The 19648-nt window shown below is 37.6% G+C and overlaps 2 protein-coding genes across 3 annotated transcripts in view; both read right to left on the reverse strand.

The window, feature by feature from the left end:
- Window positions 1-3561, reverse strand: part of gjc2 (gap junction protein gamma 2) — a 199075-nt gene extending 195514 nt beyond the window's left edge. Inside the window, exon 1 of the mRNA XM_028803887.2 lies at window positions 3383-3561. The gene's annotated coding sequence lies outside the window, so the exon portion shown is untranslated. The remainder of the gene's footprint in view (window positions 1-3382) is intronic.
- A 10995-nt stretch (window positions 3562-14556) lies between these two features.
- The window catches only part of cdk5 (cyclin-dependent kinase 5), a 299214-nt gene continuing 294122 nt past the window's right edge, over window positions 14557-19648 (reverse strand). Inside the window, exons 11-12 of one of the 2 annotated variants that reach the window (XM_051928832.1) lie at window positions 15307-15387; window positions 14557-15117 (exon numbers count right to left, since the gene is read on the reverse strand). In XM_051928832.1, the coding sequence (XP_051784792.1) occupies window positions 15031-15117; window positions 15307-15387 (168 nt within the window). In that variant the 3' untranslated portion in view covers window positions 14557-15030. The remainder of the gene's footprint in view (window positions 15118-15306; window positions 15388-19648) is intronic. The other variant, XR_007935240.1, reaches the window with a different exon arrangement.

A 19648-nucleotide genomic window follows, 5' to 3' on the forward strand; every position in this document is an offset into this window, starting at 1 on the left:
ACTTACAGATTTGTCGGTTTCAGCTTCTGCTCAGCTATCATGGTCTGCCCCGCCTCACTTCTCTTCACCTTGCTAACACTAGTAACTTTTTCAAAATGCTTTTTAAACCCTCAGCTACTTTTGCAAGTGCACGGGCAAAAAAAAAGCAAAATTTGCAATGTAACTAATGCTCACACTGCAGTAATAAAAACACTCAATACTTCTTCCCCTTCCACTTGCAAGGATGATGTCAGCACGTCAGTACATCTCAGTCTCCAATGAGTGAACCAAGTCTCCTCCAAGTTAACATGTTAACATAATTTTATTTTATTAACTTCATAAATAATTTTATTATATGAAATTTTATTATATTATTTATTTTAAGGGTCTCTATCGCAATTTTGTGGAATTTTGTTAATGTGTCGCTAGGATATGCAGGAAAGTTACTAGGAGCTGCCTCCCAGAAAGCACTATGTGCCACATCATAAAGTCTCAGTGCTTGGGACAGTGTCCAAGATTATGGATTCATCCCTCAAAAACATTCAGTCTTGCACTCTTAGTATTTTATTTTCACAACTCTTTGCCTTTCACTTTTCAACTTTATTTGAAGTTTTATCTTCTTGCTTTTAGTGGCAATATGTTTTCTATTTACAGCAACACCTGGCAATCCTTGTTTTAACTATGATTATGGCTTCAGCCTCTGATTTTTGACAGTGGTTTCTCTGAGTCTAGATCCATCCATCCATCCATTATCTAACCCGCTATATCCTAACTACAGGGTCACAAGGGCCTGCCGAAGCCAATCCCAGCCAACACAGGGCACAAGGTAGGAAACAAACCCCGGGCAGGGCACCAGCCCACCGCAGGACGTGCAACACGTACACACACCCACACACTAAGCACACACTAAGGACAATTTAGGATCCCCAATGCACCTAACCTGCATGTCTTTGGACTGTGGGAGGAAACTGGAGTACCTGGAGGAAACCCACGCAAACACGGGGAGAACATGCAAACGCCATGCAGGGAGGACCCGGGAAGCGAACCCGGGTCTCCTAACTGCGAGGCAACAGTGCTATCCATTGCGTCACAGTGCTGCCCCTGAGTCTAGATGTTGATTCTAGTTACAATTTCCTGAACACATGTGCATCTCTTTTTCTGGTTATTACCATTCTCACAGTTAATTATATTTCCTCTTTGCTGGAACTAGGTAAGCTCGTAGACTGTGCCTGTTTTACAGTATAGCTGAACCTCTATGACTACTCATGCTTACCAGTTAACAGTAACATGTGCTGATTCTCAATAGACAGACATAAGAAATGGCTAACACAATGCCAAAAAGCTTAATGCTACATAGTGTATTTACGAGCTGCTAAACTTGAAGTTGTGTCCTTGCTGGCAACACAAGGAATGAGTTAGAAAGAGAAAAAGAGAGAAAGAGAGCAAGAAAGTCAGAGACAGATGTTAAGAGAACATACAACGCTGGTAACAGCCCAGAATGATGTGAGGCTGCAAGAAAATATTGTATGGCCTATGTCAATAAAGAAAAAGGGACAATGTTGTCCTTTTAAAAGGCAAGACAGTATGAATTTTTTGAAAATATGGCTGTTCTAAGGCTTCAGAGGATTCAGGTATGCAAAGATGCAAGGCATCACTAGAAGGGGCCTTCATTTGCTGTCCCTATAACCAAAAAAGGGCTGCATCTCACCATTAAGGTTATTCTGAGCGTAGATCAAAAAATGAATCCAGAATAATTTTTAAAGCCAGGAGTCTAGAACTTGAAAAAAGAGCCAAAGAAAAAGCTGAGGATTCCAGAAAAACAGAGAGAGGGGGAGGGAGGGATGGATGGGAGGTGAGGAAACTATTTTCCTTTAGAGGTAGTTGAAGTGGGTTAATTGGTCATCCCCGGTGATAATCTGCAGCTTTTTCTTGTTTTGTCCTGATATTACTTTGATTATTCTTTGCTTCCATGCTTCTTTGTTACATTAAATAATTTTTTTGATTTTTCTTTGACCTCATTGACATTCTTCCGGGTATGGTCTGTCATCATTAATGCAGTGTAAAATTATGCTTTATATATAACATGTTATTTATATTATTCTTATTATTTTTTTAGGTTTGTTGTTTGTTTTATTATACATATAGATCTCAATCTCTCTCTCCCTCTTTCTCCTCAGCTTCTATAAAGATTTTAATTTTCCTTGTGGACAAAAACCTATCTATTCAAGTATATCTATAGTTTTTGTCAGTTTAATTTTCATTTAACTATTGTTAACATCATTAATTACCAAATAGTAATTATTTTAATACTACTACGCTGCTTATCTAACTATTCCTTTGTTTGGTTACTCATATAACTTGATTATAAAGTCTTGTTTGATGTGCCTCCTCCGCAACAGTATTAAATTTTAGCTTTGTCAGTGTAATAGAATTCAGTGAGGTATCTAAATGAAAATTTGCCAAAACAGGTTGTAAATCTAAAGTCAAAATCTATGCCAGTATATTAAGTTTATTTTAATTTAGCAATGCAAAACTTAAGAGAACTTGAATATTATTAGATTAAAATACTCTCTTCACTTGACAGTTACCAACTAATGAAACATACACCTCTTCTTAAATTAACTGTATTGTTCACCTTAATTTGAATTATGTTGTAGTTGAAAATGCCTTGTAAAGTAGAATATACCAAAGCAGAAAGTTGACAGAAGCATCAATTTAGTCGAAAACTGACAGCTAGTTATACTTCAACAAACTAACTCATCTCACTTATTAAAATTTTATTGACATCTGCTAAATTTATTTTTATTTTACACATATCATATACAGGAATATATGTTAACTAAACAGTACAAAACTCAATTTAATTCATTTTATGATAATGTTGGTCCTAATTATATAACAATAATAATAATCTTCCCAATTATACAATAATACAAATAATAATCTTATATATATCTGTAGAAATTATTTTTGTTTTTTCAAATTGTATTTTGTTAAATGACTGAAGTAAATGTAAGTAATGACTACAAAAAAATAAAACTTTATAACAGTTGTAAACTTCAGATAATTATAAACAAACATCTATGTTCTTGTCAATTCGGTTAACTGAACAATATGCATCCATCTCTCAATCCATTTTCTAAACCTCTGAATTCAATGTTCTGGTTTCACATGGCCAGAGCATATCCAGGAACCTTTTTATGCAAAGGCTGACAGATTCTTAAAGCAGGCAGCAAAACATTTCAGTGTACCCACACAGCTGGACTCACTTCATCAATGCCAGTCTGGAGTTACTGTACATTATGCTCTAAAATGTTAAGGCAAATTTTAACCAAGTACACAACACATTCGAACAATGTTGTCCAAATCACTATAATATAATTAATTTAAACCATGTTCATACCTTATTTCAGAGAGAAAATAATGCAGTTTTACTTCAGTTCTCTATCTTTCTCTTCCAACAATGAAATAAAAAAAAGTCTGGCTGCCAGTCTTAAGCCTTAAAGGAAGCAAAAACAATGGATCATTTTTAAAGACACTCGACACCTAGCACAAACAGTTGCAAATTAAAACCAAAACCAATAGGTTCATTGTTTAAATGTTGAGCTGTGCAGTTCTTTAATTATTCTTGTATCATTTTGTGCATGATACTTGTTGGTCACATGAATGAAAACAATAAAAGTGCAAAAGACAACATGAATGAATATTACTAAATTACTATTGAGCTTCAATTGATTATATATTTACATTGTATTAGGATAATAAGATTTTTTTTTCATTTTTTTCTTAATAAAACTAAATTAATTGAAATATTTTTTGGAATGTAGTATACATTATATTAACAAGCTTAGGGGAATATGCCTATTTAGAATTTAGTATACAGTACTTAAAATAAATGAACATTAAAACAATCAATTAAATCAGCAGAAACATCCATAGATGCATTTAAAAAATCTAGCAGGATATCTTTTGTGATTTAGTGTTCCTGGTTCATAGTATTTTTACTTCTGAACTAAGTATTTTGGTTTAGATGTCTTGATAAATAGATTTCCTAATACAAACTTTAGCTTATTTTCTCAAGAATGTTTCTCCTCCACTCCCTTTGCTTTTAAATAAATCCCAATTTTAGTTCTTTTCCTCTTACTTCTGCCTTTACTTGTGCACTCAGTACACGTATTAAAATTTTTCATTTTTATGTGAAATTTAACTGCTTTATCTCTAAGATTTTTACTTTATCTCTAGATCCAAAAACATTTTTACATATTTAATACGGTGTCTGCGTGGGTTTCCTCCGGGCGCTCCGGTTTCCTCCCACAGTCCAAAGACATGCTGGTTAGGTGGATTGGTGATTCTAAATTGGCCCTAGTGTGTGCTTGGTGTGTGGGTGTGTTTATATGTGTCCTGTGGTGGGTTGGCACCCTGCCCAGGACTGGTTCCTGCCTTGTGCCCTGTGTTGGTTGGGATTGGCTCCAGCAGACCCCCGTGACCCTGTGTTTGGATTCAGCAGGTTGGAAAATGGATGGATGGATATTTAATACTCACATGAACAAGAAATTCACATTTCACTCCTAAATCGGGTTATGACCTAAATTTTGGATTTTGCGCTAAGGTTATTGGAACTGTATATTAAAATGCAAGTAGAATAAAAAAACCTGGAGGCTATAACGCACTGTGATAAATAAATGGAACAGTCTTAGGACAAATAATACACAATTAAATGTGCTGATGTTTGTGTTAGATCATATGATTAGTGTTTTTTCTTAATTTTATATGAGCCATCCTATATGAATATTTACAAAGCATATGCCTATTAAGTTTTGGATGCAGGGATTCCAAATGCTACATTAATTTCTGATTACGAATGACGAATTTAAGAGTTTGTTAGTATTTGCCATTATGCTGCAACACCACGTTTGTTTTGCTACAAGTGCCACCATTTTAGCGCACAGGGATCAGGTGTCTCCTAGGCAATCTATCCCAGAATCACCTGGGGCCTCATGTATAAACAGTGTGTATGCACAAAAATATTGCATACTCCCGTTTCCACACTCAAATCATGATGTATAAAACCTAAACTTGATGTAAAGCCACGCACATTTTCACACTAGCTCAATCCTTGCCATACGCAAGTTCTCCACTAGGTTTTGCAAACTGGTGTCACCCAGTGTCAAAGCAGTGCTTTTGTTCCTGTGTGGTTTTCCTTTCTTTTTTACATCCACATCCCTGACGCGGCTTTATCAAATACACTGAAATTAACCGCATATTGTTTATTAGTTTAAGGTATCTGATTGTAATTAACCTGTAACAATATAATGGCCCATGGAATGGATAAACTATTCCAAATACCATAGCTGCTTTAGCATTGTTACTCTCACAGTACCTTCTTCTTCTTCTTCTTTCAGCTGCTCCCGTTAAGGGTTGCCCATATTACTTTCACTGCACCACTCGGAGTATTTATATCACTGTGTCTGAGTGTGGAATCACAGCTCTACAGCAGCTGATCGGAAAGAGAATTATATACAGCATCAAGTACACGCTGCCTCAGCCATGCTGTCTATTGAACGGCTCTCATACGGCAAATGCTTCAGAGCCTTTCCTGTACGGACCTTGTGGTTCAGAATAAGTTTCATCCCAAGAACTATAAACGCAATCAATCAGTCCATCAAGTGCTCCTTGTAGAACTGTTTGTACTTATAAGTACAATTACCTCACTGTAAACGTGCTATAGTTATAATATTGCACAACCTGAGCCACTTTATAAAGCACGTATTTATATATGATGACAATATCATTTTTAAGATGAAAATGCAGCAAAATATGTTTATTACATTATACAGATAAAATGTTAACATCATTTAAATAATCTATATTTTTAATAATTAAACATGTGAGGACACAGTGGCTCAGCACTAGCTACTTCAGGGATTGTTCCTGCCTCGTGCTGTATTCTTGCTGGGGCTGGCACGACACTGGAAGGATAGATGGATAGAATAATTAAACATGTACTACGAAGATATTTCAATGTTCCTTAAAAGTTTTGAATAATTGGAGTTCTAAGCTTACAGTTGGCTTAACATCTATTACTGAGCTGATTGTGTGGCGATTGGGTACTTGGAGAAAGAAAAGGAAGGACAGGAATTGGGCGTTAGTACGTTTGAAAGAGACAGTACTGCTGCAATAAATTATTTCATCGAAACTCGCGCACGGCGCAGCAAGCATCTTGCGTGAGGCAGGAACAATCTCTGGGGTGCCAGTTTGTCACTATCACTGCGCCAAGTTCCCATGTTTAATACATACTTTAATTGATATTATATGAATACTGAAATTATATCAGGTATACATCTCAGCATTTAAATTATTCAGAGAACTGTAATATCACAAATCTAATGGATTCTGTGTCCTGTCAGAGGAAGAGAAAATCCGTTTAAGAATCACGTAGTGATTCACACACATAGAAGAGCACATACAAAACAAAGCATTTAACGTGCTACTTTAGTTACGATGGGATCTGAGACAGTAGTAAATTACACGATTTTAAGATGAAGTTTATGACTTTGTACTTTAATGACAAAATAAGCTACATGATTAAAGTGACATTTCAAGCTTTTTTCCTACTGTGTCCCTATTTTTTTTTCTTTTCTCTGTACCCCAATAAGCTTCCATATGACACTCAGACGGTGGGCTAGGACTCACATTTTCATGGTGACTTTGATATCTGACAACTTTTTTTATTTTGGGCACTGTGCGACTTTGTGAACTTGAGCTTTCGAGTTTCTCTGCCACTCTGTCACTCGATCAACTTCTTTTTGTTGCTTATACCACTGTTTAAACCAACAAATAGTATGTTTTTCCTTGCCTCCACTTGGTATTCGGTGAAATTCTTCAATTTTCCCCTGTGCTTTTGCCATTGTCTTTTCACAGAATGCTGAACTTAAGGGCTATTTATATTTATTGGCATATTCAAAGAGACATAATCTGGGAGTAGACGGGGTGGGATGGCAGGCGTGTGCACATGCGTTACTTTTCATGCTGACCGGGATTTATGGAGTGTAAGAACGTTGAAGTTGGTGTACGCACAGATTTATGCATCTGGATATTTTTGTGTGTGCACACATTTCTGCTTTTGTCCGTACACAATGTTTTAGTGTGAATTCTACGCACGCCGTTATGCATGAGGCCCCTGATTTTTAGTTTTACTTTTATTAAACTAGAACAGCAGCATCAGAAGAGAAATCAGATTTGAAAGTAATCATTTCTGCATTGATATATGCTCCAACAACTACATGTAATTCAATTAAGAAATGCATATTTACTGTCACACGAGTGACTAGGGGGCAGCTAAAGGACCTGATGAGCTGTGCGAAACCGCAAGACAGGGAACTGGGACAGTGTGCTAACAGCTCTCTCTTTATTTTAACAGGAAAGACGAGCAACAAAAGAACACGGCACCTTGAGTTCGTCTCCAAAGCCCTATCCAGAAGTCCTGGCTGCTTCCTGGTTCTTTAGTTACCTCCAGTCCCTTGCAGATGACGTCACCACCATCCTAAGATACCTTGCGTCATCTTTCCCAGCATTCCTTCCATTCCCACCTCATAAATACTGTACGTCTGTGTTTCCCCCATTGGTTGTCACTTGTGTATCCCATAAACTGACCGTTATTTTGCACTTCTGACTGTGGTTTACAGTATACGGGGACGGAAACCCCAACCCTTAAATGTTGTCTCCGTGTTTTCTTCACATTACATATTCCAAATAAAAAGGACAAACTTTTCCAACCTGCACACCACTACGGACATCAAACTTTCACATGGAAGTGACTGACAGTTTTTTCCACCAACCAGCATTCTTCTTTTGTTTTGAATTTGCACCTATATTTTCTATGTAGTAAATGCTGATTTTCCACATACTTCCTATTAATGCTGCCACCTCTTCGATTTTCTGTGCAATACCTGTTTATGCTCCCATCCTTGTGATTTGTGCAGGCTACTGATAGCCCTCTTATGTTGCATGTGCCATTTGTTTTAGTTTTGCGGACATTGTATCTTATTAAGGATGTTGAACTTGTTTTAATTTTCTGCCCTTGCACTTCAGGGCCATCTCACCATGCTACAAGCTGAGCCTGTCCACAGATGTCTGTGGATTCATTGAGCTGGAGTGGAAAATGATTCATCAAACATTTCTCATTACATTTCTCCCTAACTTGCTGAATAATGTCCATTCCCATACCTTTGACACATGAAGTAGAAAAAGAACCTTTAGAAATTGACTTTTCCATTTAGAGCCACTGTAAATTCTTTTTGAATTTCTAAGCCTTATGATTATTGATAGAATTCTTTGACTTGTGTGCATTTAAAAGCTGTTTAATGTTTTATTTCTTTTTCAATTGCTTACTGATGATGTAAACTTTCTTTTAAATTTTTAGTTCCTTCTAAATATGTAAATCAGCATTGCATTAAGCATACGTTAAGAATGCGTTGCATTAGAAAATATGTAGCTGAGATGAGAGTGGATAAAGGCAGTTCAACTGGAAGCAGAAACACAGGCCAATGTGTTGAAGGAACAAATCAGGAAGCATTTGATAATATGCCACATGAGAGGTTGGGCATCAAACTATAAATAGTGGGAGTTCAGGCTGTTGTGTGTAGATGGGTGCACAATTGTCTCACATACATGAAGAGAATTGGCTGATGTTCTAAGAAGAGTGGTGATCCACAGGGGTCAGTGCTAGGGCTGCTGCTATTTTTTAATATACGCCATATACTGTATATATATATATATGAGAGAGAGAGAAAAAGAAGAGTAAAAGAAGCCTGGACACAGACAGACACTGAGACAGCCAGATGTCCAAAAAGCACACTCAATTTATTATTTTCTTCTTATGCACAGCACACAGTGCACAAATTACCCACAAGGCTCACTCCCTTTGCTTCCTCACGTCTTCTGCCACCTCTACTCCTCCACTCGCAAGCTCTGTCCTCTTCCACTCGATTCCGGCTCTCCGAATGGAGTGAGGCAGCCCCTTTTATGTTGCATCCAGATGTGCTCCAGTTGCGCCCTGATGAACTTCCTGCAGCACTTCCTGGTGTGGCGGAAGTGCTGCATGGGCACCCGGAAGCACTCCAGGTGCCTTTGGTTCCTCTTCCGACAGCACTTCCTAGTGTGGTGGAAGCGCTGCCATCCAGGGCTCTGGGATCGTCCAGGCACCCCCTGGCAGTGACCATGGACCCCAACAGAGTTGACCTTCCAAGCTCCCAATCCATGTCCCTGATGTAATCCAGGAGGGCTGCCCTCTTATGCCCAGGGGAAGATATTGGCCCTCTCCCGGGCCTTCCCTTCTCCAGGTGTCCCGGTGTGGCAATGTCCCCGGTTGTCTGTCACAGCAATATATATATATATATATATATATATATATATATATACAGTGCATCCGGAAAGTATTTACAGCGCATCACTTTTTCCACATTTTGTTATGTTATAGCCTTATTCCAAAATGGATTAAATTCATTTTTTTCCTCAGAATTCTACACACAACACCCCATAATGACAACGTGAAAAAAGTTTACTTGAGATTTTTGCAAATTTATTAAAAATAAAAAAATTGAGAAAGCACATGTACATAAGTATTCACAGCCTTTGCCATGAAGCTCAAAATTGAGCTCAGGTGCATCCTGTTTCCCCTAATCATCCTTGAGATGTTTCTGCAGCTTAATTGGAGTCCACCTGTGGTAAATTCAGTTGATTGGACATGATTTGGAAAGGCACACACATGTCTATAGAAGGTCCCACAGTTGACAGTTTATGTCAGAGCACAAACCAAGCATGAAGTCAAAGGAATTGTCTGTAGACCTCTGAGACAGGATTGTCTCAAGGCACAAATTTGGGGAAGTTTACAGAAAAATTTCTGCTGCTTTGAAGGTCCCAATGAGCACAGTGGCCTCCATCATCCGTAAGTGGAAGAAGTTCGAAACCACCGGGACTCTTCCTAGAGTTGGCCGGCCATCTAAACTGAGCGATCGGGGGAGAAGGGCCTTAGTCAGGGAGGTGACCAAGGACCTGATGGTCACTCTGTCAGAGCTCCAGAGGTCCTCTGTGGAGAGAGGAGAACCTACCAGAAGGACAACCATCTCTGCAGCAATCCACCAATCAGGCCTGTATGGTAGAGTGGCCAGACGGAAGCCACTCCTTAGTAAAAGGCACATGGCAGCCCACCTGGAGTTTGCCAAAACGCACCTGAAGGACTCTCAGACCATGAGAAAGAAAATTCTGAACTCTTTGGTGTGAATGCCAAGCGTCACGTTTGGAGGAAACCAAGCACCGCTCATTACCAGGCCAATATCATCCCTACAGTGAAGCATGGTGGTGGCAGCATCATGCTGTGGGGATGTTTTTCAGCGACAGGAACTGGGAGACTAGTCAGGATAAAGGGAAAGATGACTGCAGCAATGTACAGAGACATCCTGGATGAAAACCTGTTCCAGAGTGCTCTGGACCCCAGACTGGGGCGACGGTTCATCTTTCAGCAGGACAACGCCCCTAAGCACACAGCCAAGATATCAAAGGAGTGGCTTCAGGACAACTCTGTGAATGTCCTTGAGTGGCCCAGCCAGAGCCCAGACTTGAATCCGATTGAACATTTCTGGAGAGATTTTAAAATGGCTGTGCACCGACGCTTCCCATCCAACCTGATGGAGCTTGAGAGGTGCTGCAAAGAGGAATGGGCGAAACTGGCCAAGGATAGGTGTGCCAAGCTTGTGGCATCATATTCAAAAAGACTTGAGGCTGTAATTGCTGCAAAAGGTGCATCGACAAAGTATTGAGCAAAGGCTGTGAATACTTATGTACATGTGATTTCTCAGTTTTTTTATTTTTAATAAATTTGCAAAAACCTCAAGTAAACTTTTTTCACATTGTCATTATGGGGTGTTGTGTGTAGAATTCTGAGGAAAAAAATGAACTTAATCCATTTTGGAATAAGGCTGTAACATAACAAAATGTGGAAAAAGTGATGTGCTTTGAATACTTTCCGGATGCACTGTATATACTTGTGTATATATATACACAAGTAACAAGCTATTTAAGTTTGCAGAGGATACCAAGATAGGTGGATTGGCAGATAATCTTGAATCTGTTGAATCATCACAAAGGGACTTGAACAGCATACAGGCTTGGGCAGATAAAATTTCATGTCAGTAAATAAAGTATTACATGGAGGAAGTACAAATGTGAGGTTTGAACACACAATGCAAAGTCTGAAAATCAAAGGTACACCTTATGAGACGGATTTAGGAGTCGCAGTGGACATACCACTATCAACTGCCAGATGGTGTGCAAAAAATATTAAGGCGGCTAACAGAATTGTTAGGTTATATAGCAAAATGTGTAGAGCTGAAGTCTAAAGAGGTTAGGCTCAAGGTTTATAACACACTGGTTAGACCTCACCTGGAGTACTGTGCAGTTTTGTTCTATAGGTTACAAAAAATAAAAAAAGACACAGCAGCACTGGAAAAAGTCCAGAGAAGAGTGACTAGGCTGACTCCAGGGCTACAGGACATAAATAATGAGGAAAGATTAAAAGAGCTGAGCCTTTTCAATTTAAGCAAAAGAATAATATGAGGAGACAAGATTGAAGTGATCAAAATTATCAAGGGAACTAGTACAGTGTATAGAGACTAATTTTAAAATGAGTTCATCAACATCACGGGGGCACAGTTGGAAAACTTGTTAAGGGTAAGTTTCACACAAACAATTGGAACTTTTTCTTTACACAGAGAACCACAGACACATGGAATAAGCTACCAAGTTGTGTGGTTTACAGTAGGATTTTAGGGACTTTCAAAACTAGACTATGTAATTTTGGAAGAACTGAGTGGATAGGACTGGCAAGTTTTATTGGGCTGAATGGTCTCTTCTTGTCTAGATTGTTGTAGCAGAGAGAGAGAAAGAGAGGGAGGGAGAGGTTTCTTGGCTGGTGGTTATAAGTGGGTAAATTGTACAAGGCACACCACCCGTCAGTCAATGGCACAAGGCCTTTATCACTACAATCCCTGAAGCCTACAAAAATATTAGTAATGCATGTCCACCTTAAATTCTCTCGCACCTCCTAATCAGCATCTTTGTTTTGCAAATGTGTCAATCAACACTGGCAGCAAGCAGCCTGCTATCCCATCCCCCACCATGGCAGCTGAAGCCAAGTCAAATGCAAAATTTTCAGAGCTGAAGTCTGGGAGTAAGGTGTCTGGAATTGTATAGAGTAAATAAAATATTGTTTGAAATAAATACATTTCATGTGTGTTCCATGTATGCAATGATCTGTGTAAATATAGGATGACAGGAAATGCGAGGAAACAAAAGTTGAACACATAACTAAAACAAACGTTTTTCATGCTACAGTCATAATTGAAAAAATGTTGATGTGAAATGTATAATGTGTGAAGACTAAAGTCCAAATATCAAATAAACACTTTCAAAAAAGGCATAACAAAACAAGTGTGCTTTAATTCAAGAATATAACCAAAGAAAAAGAAAATTTTCAATTTACAAGTAGACCCGTCCACTTGGTTGGTACAGAGGTAAGGACTGCTGCCTCACAATCCAGAGGTTGAGGGTTTGATTCTGGGTCCTCACTGCATTTATTGTTTTAAGTAGTGAGCGGTTATATAATAAAAACATACATTTGATTTGAGTCTAACAGCTGGTGTAAATTTATGGTACTTGTAAAAGTTAGCACTGACGGGATAAAAGCTGACACACAAACACAGCCCAATCATTTCTCCTTGTCTTGTTGAGCAAACAGACACTGCAGTGTCTATGGTGGAAGGTACTTTTCCTCGCACACGGACATTCACATCAACATGTCATTTGAACATTTGTCATTTTTTTTATTCAAGAATCCAAGAATAAAACTGAACAAAAAAAATTGTTCAAATGAAATGTTGATATAAATGTCCGTGAGTGAGGAAAAGTAACATCTTTTACAAATACCATAAATTTACAAAGTATGTTACAGACTTGCATCAAATGTATGGTTTTGGTTTACGGTAATAATAATAATAGGTCACTACTCAAAGTGCTAAATACACAGAAGATATGGGATTTTAATCTATTACCTTGTCATTGCTAAACGGTAGCTTATCCACAGCACCATCTGCACAGATCCGTGACAAAGCAGTGTTACCACTGTGTTCTAAAGTTCACAAAGAATAAATGACTTTAATAGAGATGTTTTTCATTGACAAGAAAGATATTAAGACAAAATGCACTGCACATTAATGAAAAAATGTCATGATGAAATTCTTCACTGACATTAGAAATGATTCAGTGAAAACTTTGTTAAAAAGATGTCAGTTTACCACTCACAATTATGTCAATGCTTGAAGAAGCCCTTTATTTTAACCTCGCCCAGAACTTTGGATTGAGCAATAGTGTAATACATTTTAGTTATTAAAGAGCTATGTCTAAGTTATATGTTTAGGTATATTTAGGAGATGAAGTCTATGTATAGGTATAATATGCTGCCTATGTTTTTACAGTGTGAAGGGTCCTGTAAAATGACATTCTTTATCCTGCTTTCTCTTTTCAGTAATATTTATTATTACAGCTCCAGTTATTGCATTGCCATGAAATATGTCATGGTTTAAATAAACTCTTAATTGCCTTTGCTAAAGTAAAAACGTTTAGCGCAAAAAACATAAAATTAAACATTTTTAGGTTGGAGAATTTCTCTAAATTATGCTGTCATGCGCAATGCCAATTTTGTTTTTAGATATGATCTATTCTCATACTGTTCATACTTATAAAGGTATTTACCTCAAATCATCAAACTGAAAAATGCTGCACATAAAAACAGCAACCAAACATAATTTTTAAAAAGGTGCCAATATAATGTTTTAGTCACATTTATGCCAATAGTATAACCTAACAATTCAAAAAATGATAGCAATGAGGCAAAACAGAACATATTTCTGACATTTTATGATTTTTCTGTAGGGCGGCACAGTGGTGCAGTGGGTAACGCTGTTGCCTCGCAGTTAGGAAACCCGGGTTCTCTTCCCGGGTCATCCCTACGTGGAGTTTGCATGTTCTCCCCGTGTCTGCGTGGGTTTCCTCCGGGTGCTCCGGTTTCCTCCCACAGTCCAAAGACATGCAGGTTAAATGCATTGGTGATTCTAAATTGTCCCTAGTGTGTTCTTCGTGTGTGGGTATGTTTGTGTGTGCCCTGCGGTGGACTGGCGCCCTGCCCAGGGTTTGTTTCCTGCCTTGCGCCCTGTGTTGGCTGGGATTGGCTCCAGAAGATCCACGTGACCCTGTAGTTAGGATATAACGGGTTGGATAATGGACATTGGAGATACTATTGCTTTTAGTAGTATTGAGGGAAACAAACATATTTCTTATAATATGGCAATACTATTTTATATACAAACACTTTTGCTTTAAAACAGGTATCCCTAGAAAAGTGAAATTAAGCACATCATCTAACAACCACCCCCCATCCTTTACCTCAAAAGGCCTGCATTATCAATCACTTTTTATCCAACATTGTTTGATGTTGCTAATCAGTTACAAGTATAACAGACAAAGTGATTTCTTAAGGCTTTAATGTTTTACAAATGTTGAGAAGTGGAATGCATGGCATATCTATGCATGTATATTATACACAGAATAATATATACTGAGAGAGACAGAGACATTATTAAAACAAAATTAACAAATTTACACTTCACATAATAAATAAAATAATCCATTAAATTCACAAACATTTTATTTTTTCATGTCAATAAAGTAAAATTGACATATTCACTATATTTGGCCCTATCTAACTTATTACTTTTGTAGTTTCAAGAGGTGTGACTTAATGATTGCATGTATGTGACCACCTCTACACTAACAACTGATAATATTTGAAATTATATAAAAATGTACACCACTGAGACTTTGTATCTGAAAGAAAACAAAATGCTGGCTCCTGGTTCAAGATTCATTTCCCAAGCTAGAGAGAAAACAGCTGACAAATGTTTAAAGAAGCTAAACTTTGATGTAAGATCCAACAGATATTTATGGCGGACAGAAGTCAGAAAAGTATGGATGTTGTAAGGACTCTTCTGCTGAAATCCTTTGAACAGGATTACACTTCAATAGGTTCTGCAAAAAGAAAACATAAATGTAAAACTTAAGACTACTGTATAAGACTAGCAGCAAAAAGAAAATAGCAGATCAGATTTCAGAACTACATGCACAAGTGTAAAACCTAACAAATATAAGACTGCTTATTATATCATAATAAGCCATAAATGAAAAAACTGAACAGATCCAATTATTAAAACACTTAACCTGTAGCAAATCCCGGCCAGTGGCACTTAATTTTGGAACAACATTTACTAGAGATGTGGCAGCAGGGTACATTGGGTAGGGCTGGAAAAAAAAAAAAAAAAAAGTCTGATTATAGGTCTGCTCTGTCTAAGTTAGATAGCAACTATATTTACAGCTAAAACTTCAATATAAACAATAAAAGAAATAAAAGAGCAATTTCCGGTGGTCTTCAGAAAATAAATATATAAAAATAAATGACAGTGCTGGAAGCATTTTGTACATCAATAAAATCACTAGTAAGAACAACAAATGCTGTGTTCATTATGCATTTGTATTATGAAATTTTAACACATCAAGGAATTTAATCTAGTTCAGTAAGACCGCTTGTGAAATTTATATGAACAAACTAAATTAAGTTGTGAACCATATGTTTTGCTTAAATGATATTAATGCAACTTTTGGAATAGCAAAGAGAAATTTTCACAAATATAATTCTGTAACAAAGTACAAAACCTTGCAACATTTTTAATACATAGGCATACAGATCCTTGCATCGATGGCTGCCAGATGTGGAATTTAACACTAGAATTACCAGAGCCAATGAAAAAAGTCATAAATCCAGCCCACCTTAAATCCCTTCGCACCTCTCCATCAGCGTTTTTTTGTCTTCTAAATGTGTCAATAAGTACAAGCAACAAGCAGCCTGCTATAATATCCCCCCTACCGCCTCAGAACGGGAAAGAAGTTCTCCCAGTTCCTGCCTTGATTGATTATCTGGGAGTAAGCTACCCAGAATTGTAAGGGGAAATAATTTGATGTGTGTTTTGTGTCTACAACAATCTAAGTAAACACATAGTTAAAACAGAAACGTTTTTCATGTTTTAGTAATAAATAACAAAATGTAGACATGAACTGTATAATGTGTGAAGGTTGACAGCTAAATATCAAATAAACATTTTCACAAAAGGTTTAAGTACCATACAACAGCTTCCGTGGTGTAGCGGTAAGATCCGCTGACTTGTAATCCAGAGGTTGTGAGATCGAAACTGGCTCCCCAGATGGTGAGATATGAAGAAGGCAGATTCACCAGCGTTTGTGTGTTAGCTTTTATCCCTCCATATTAGAGAATTTCCAGTTCCATTGTCTCAAAACACCACTCACACCTACAATTATTCCCAGTTTCAGATGAAAGTAACCACGTCAGATCTGGAGAGGGGGGTGGATGTTGTATCGTGATCTTGACAGAGAATAAAAGTGAAAAAAAAGCCAACTTTTACAAGTACTATAAATTTACAGTGGCTGTTACAAACACAAATCAAATGCATGTTTTTATTGTATAATATTAACAATAAGAGTAGCTCACTACTCAAAATGGTAAACTTGCGGGGGAGCTGGTTTCGAACTCAAAACCTCTGGATTATAAGTCGGCAGTTCTAACCACAGCACCACGGAAGCTTGTTGTATTGTACTTGCACCTTTTGTGAAAGTGTTTATTTGATATTTGGCCATCAGCCTTCACACATTATACAGTTCATGTCTACATTTTATTTACTGTAATAACATGAAAACATTTCTGTTTTAACGATGTGTTTACATAGATTGTTGTACAACAACAGCAGCATTTATTTATATAGCACATTTTCATACAAAAAAGTAGCTCAAAGTGCTTTACATAATGAAGAAAAGAAAAATAAAAAAGATAAAATAAGAAATTAAAATCAGACAACATTAATTAACATAGAGTAAGAGTAAGGTCCAATGGCCAGGGGGGACAGAAAAAAACAAAAAACAAAAAAACTCCAGATGGCTGGAGAAAAAAATAAAATCTGCAGGGGTTCCAGGCCCCTCTGGGCATTCTACCTAACATAAATGAAATAGTCCTACAATAGTCTGTAGACACAAAACACACATCAAATTATTTCCCCTTACAATTCTGGGTAGCACACTCCCAGATCAATCAATCAAAGCAGGAACTGGGAGAACTTCTTGCCCGTTCTGAGGCGGTCTGGGGTGGTATAGCAGGCTGCTTGGGCTTATCGACACATTTAGAAGACAAAAGACGCTGATGGAGGGGTGCGAAGGGATTTAAGGTGGTCCGGATTTATGAGTTTTTTCGTAGGCTCTGAAAATTCTAGTGTTAAGAAGAAAAAAAAAAAAGGTTTTCAACCAACTTTTTAAATCATATATGTATTTCTGCTTTTCACTTAATTATCCTTTGCGTCCAATTAACAGGCGATCGATGACGGCACTGATCAGGGCAGCCATGGTTGTTTGCTTGCTGCTTATGTGTCTGTTGTTTTTGTCTGTTAACTTTGCCTTTTGCAACAATACGGGGATTACTTTCACAAAAGACCAGCTTCTATCTTTTAAGTTTGGACTTCATTTATCCTTAACCGATCAAGTACATTTACATAAACATTTACCACTTATGAACTCCCAGCCAGGTAACTCACACATGACGTGGATGGGGGAAGTGAGCTGGGTCTTTTCTGTGGTTCAGGAGATATGCTTTTCGAGTGCCCCTTCCCATACTAGTTTTGTCCAATGCGAGATCTCTGAGGAACAATACTGACAAATTTAATCTTCTTCTCATCAAAAGTAAGGATTATTTACTCTTTTCAGTGTATTGCTTTGTGGAGACATGGCTTAATGTATCAGTTCCCAAGTCTGCTTGAGTACTGCAGGGATGTCTGCTTCACAGAGCAGATAGAGACGCTGATCGTTGCAACAAGTCAAAAGGCTGTGGAATCTGCTTATACATTAATAAAAACTGGTGTACTGCTGTTTCTATATTATCAAAGCACTGTTCCAGCAATCTGGAACTTTTAGCTTTTAACTAAGTCATCATTGGAGTTTACATCCTGCCTGACATGTACATGAATGAAGCCCTGCAGCAGTTGGCAGATTACATCATTAGTTTGAAGAACAGTCATTTAGATTCCCTGATTATAGTGAATGGTGACTTTAATAATACAAATCTAACCATTGAACTTCCCAGATACAAACAGGTTTTAAAATTCCCCACTAAGGATGTGAAGACTTTGGATCTCTGCTGCTGGGTCATAAAGGACACATACAAGGCTTTACCTTTACCAGGGTAATTGTGACCATGTTATGCTACAGTTGCTATAAACAAAAAACAAAATTACTTAATACCAGTAAAGAAAACTATTCGTTCATGGACTGATGATGAGTCAGTTGAATCATTATAAGATTGTCTAGACTGTACAGATTGACAGAAACTGTTACTTCTTATATCTCTGTCAGGTGAAAGAAAAGGCACATAAAACTAGTAATAAAGTATCTATCTATCTATCTATCTATCTATCTATCTATCTATCTATCTATCTATCTATCTATCTATCTATCTATCTATCTATCTATCTATCTATCTATCTAATAAGGATGCATACAGACTGGCCTGAATGACTAGGTTAAACGATGCAATCAGATATGCTAAATGAAAACACAAAAATAAACTGGAGTTTCAGTTATCAGCAAATAATAGCTCCTCTGTATGGAGTAGCCTTCAGTCTGTTACTAATTACAAAAAGACATCTTGCTTACTCAGATTCATCCATACCTGAAAAACTTAAGTTCTATGGCAGATTTGAACAACAAAGTGCTGAATTTCAACAATCACTTTGCTCCTCTGGCTCTGAAGTGTTTTTAACATCAGCCAACATCATCTTCACAAAAGCCTCACTCCTCTTCTCCCTTTTCTATCAAAAACTACAACATCAGCAAGCTGTTTTCAACACAGAACTACAAAAAGTCAGCCAGACCTAATTCTGTCTCAAACACTGTGCTAGGCAGCTGTGTTTGATGCCTGGTCAGAACTATTTGTTGTATCGGCAATTAAAGATACGATGCCCCATGACCGAAATCAGGCTATCATGTGGCATTTGTGCTTTGACAACAAAGATACCCGTGCAGAACGTGTGAAAAACAACAGACTTGTTGCGATCTCTGACATCTGACAACGTTTTGTTGAGAACTATATTTTGAGTTACAACCCAGGACAATATATTACTGTTGATGAACAATTGTTTCCAAACAAGGTCCGTTGTCCTTTCTTGCAACACATCTCAACAAAGCCTGACAGATTTGGATTAAAGTTTTGGACCGTGGCAGATTTGGAGGTAAAGTACATGTGCAATGTTACTCTTTATTTAGGAAAAGATCCCAGTCGTCCCATGGGAGAAAGACTTTCTGAGACTGTGGTCATAAAGCTTATGGAGCCGTTTCTGGACAAAGAACCATAACAACAGACAACTTCTTCATGTCTCTTACACTGGCTAATAGACTGCTGCACTGCAACACAACTCTGCTTGGCACCATAAATAAAGTGGGAAGGGAACTT

Source organism: Erpetoichthys calabaricus, chromosome 6, assembly GCF_900747795.2.
Source record: "Erpetoichthys calabaricus chromosome 6, fErpCal1.3, whole genome shotgun sequence".
In the NCBI taxonomy this organism is placed as follows: Eukaryota; Metazoa; Chordata; class Cladistia; order Polypteriformes; family Polypteridae; genus Erpetoichthys; species Erpetoichthys calabaricus.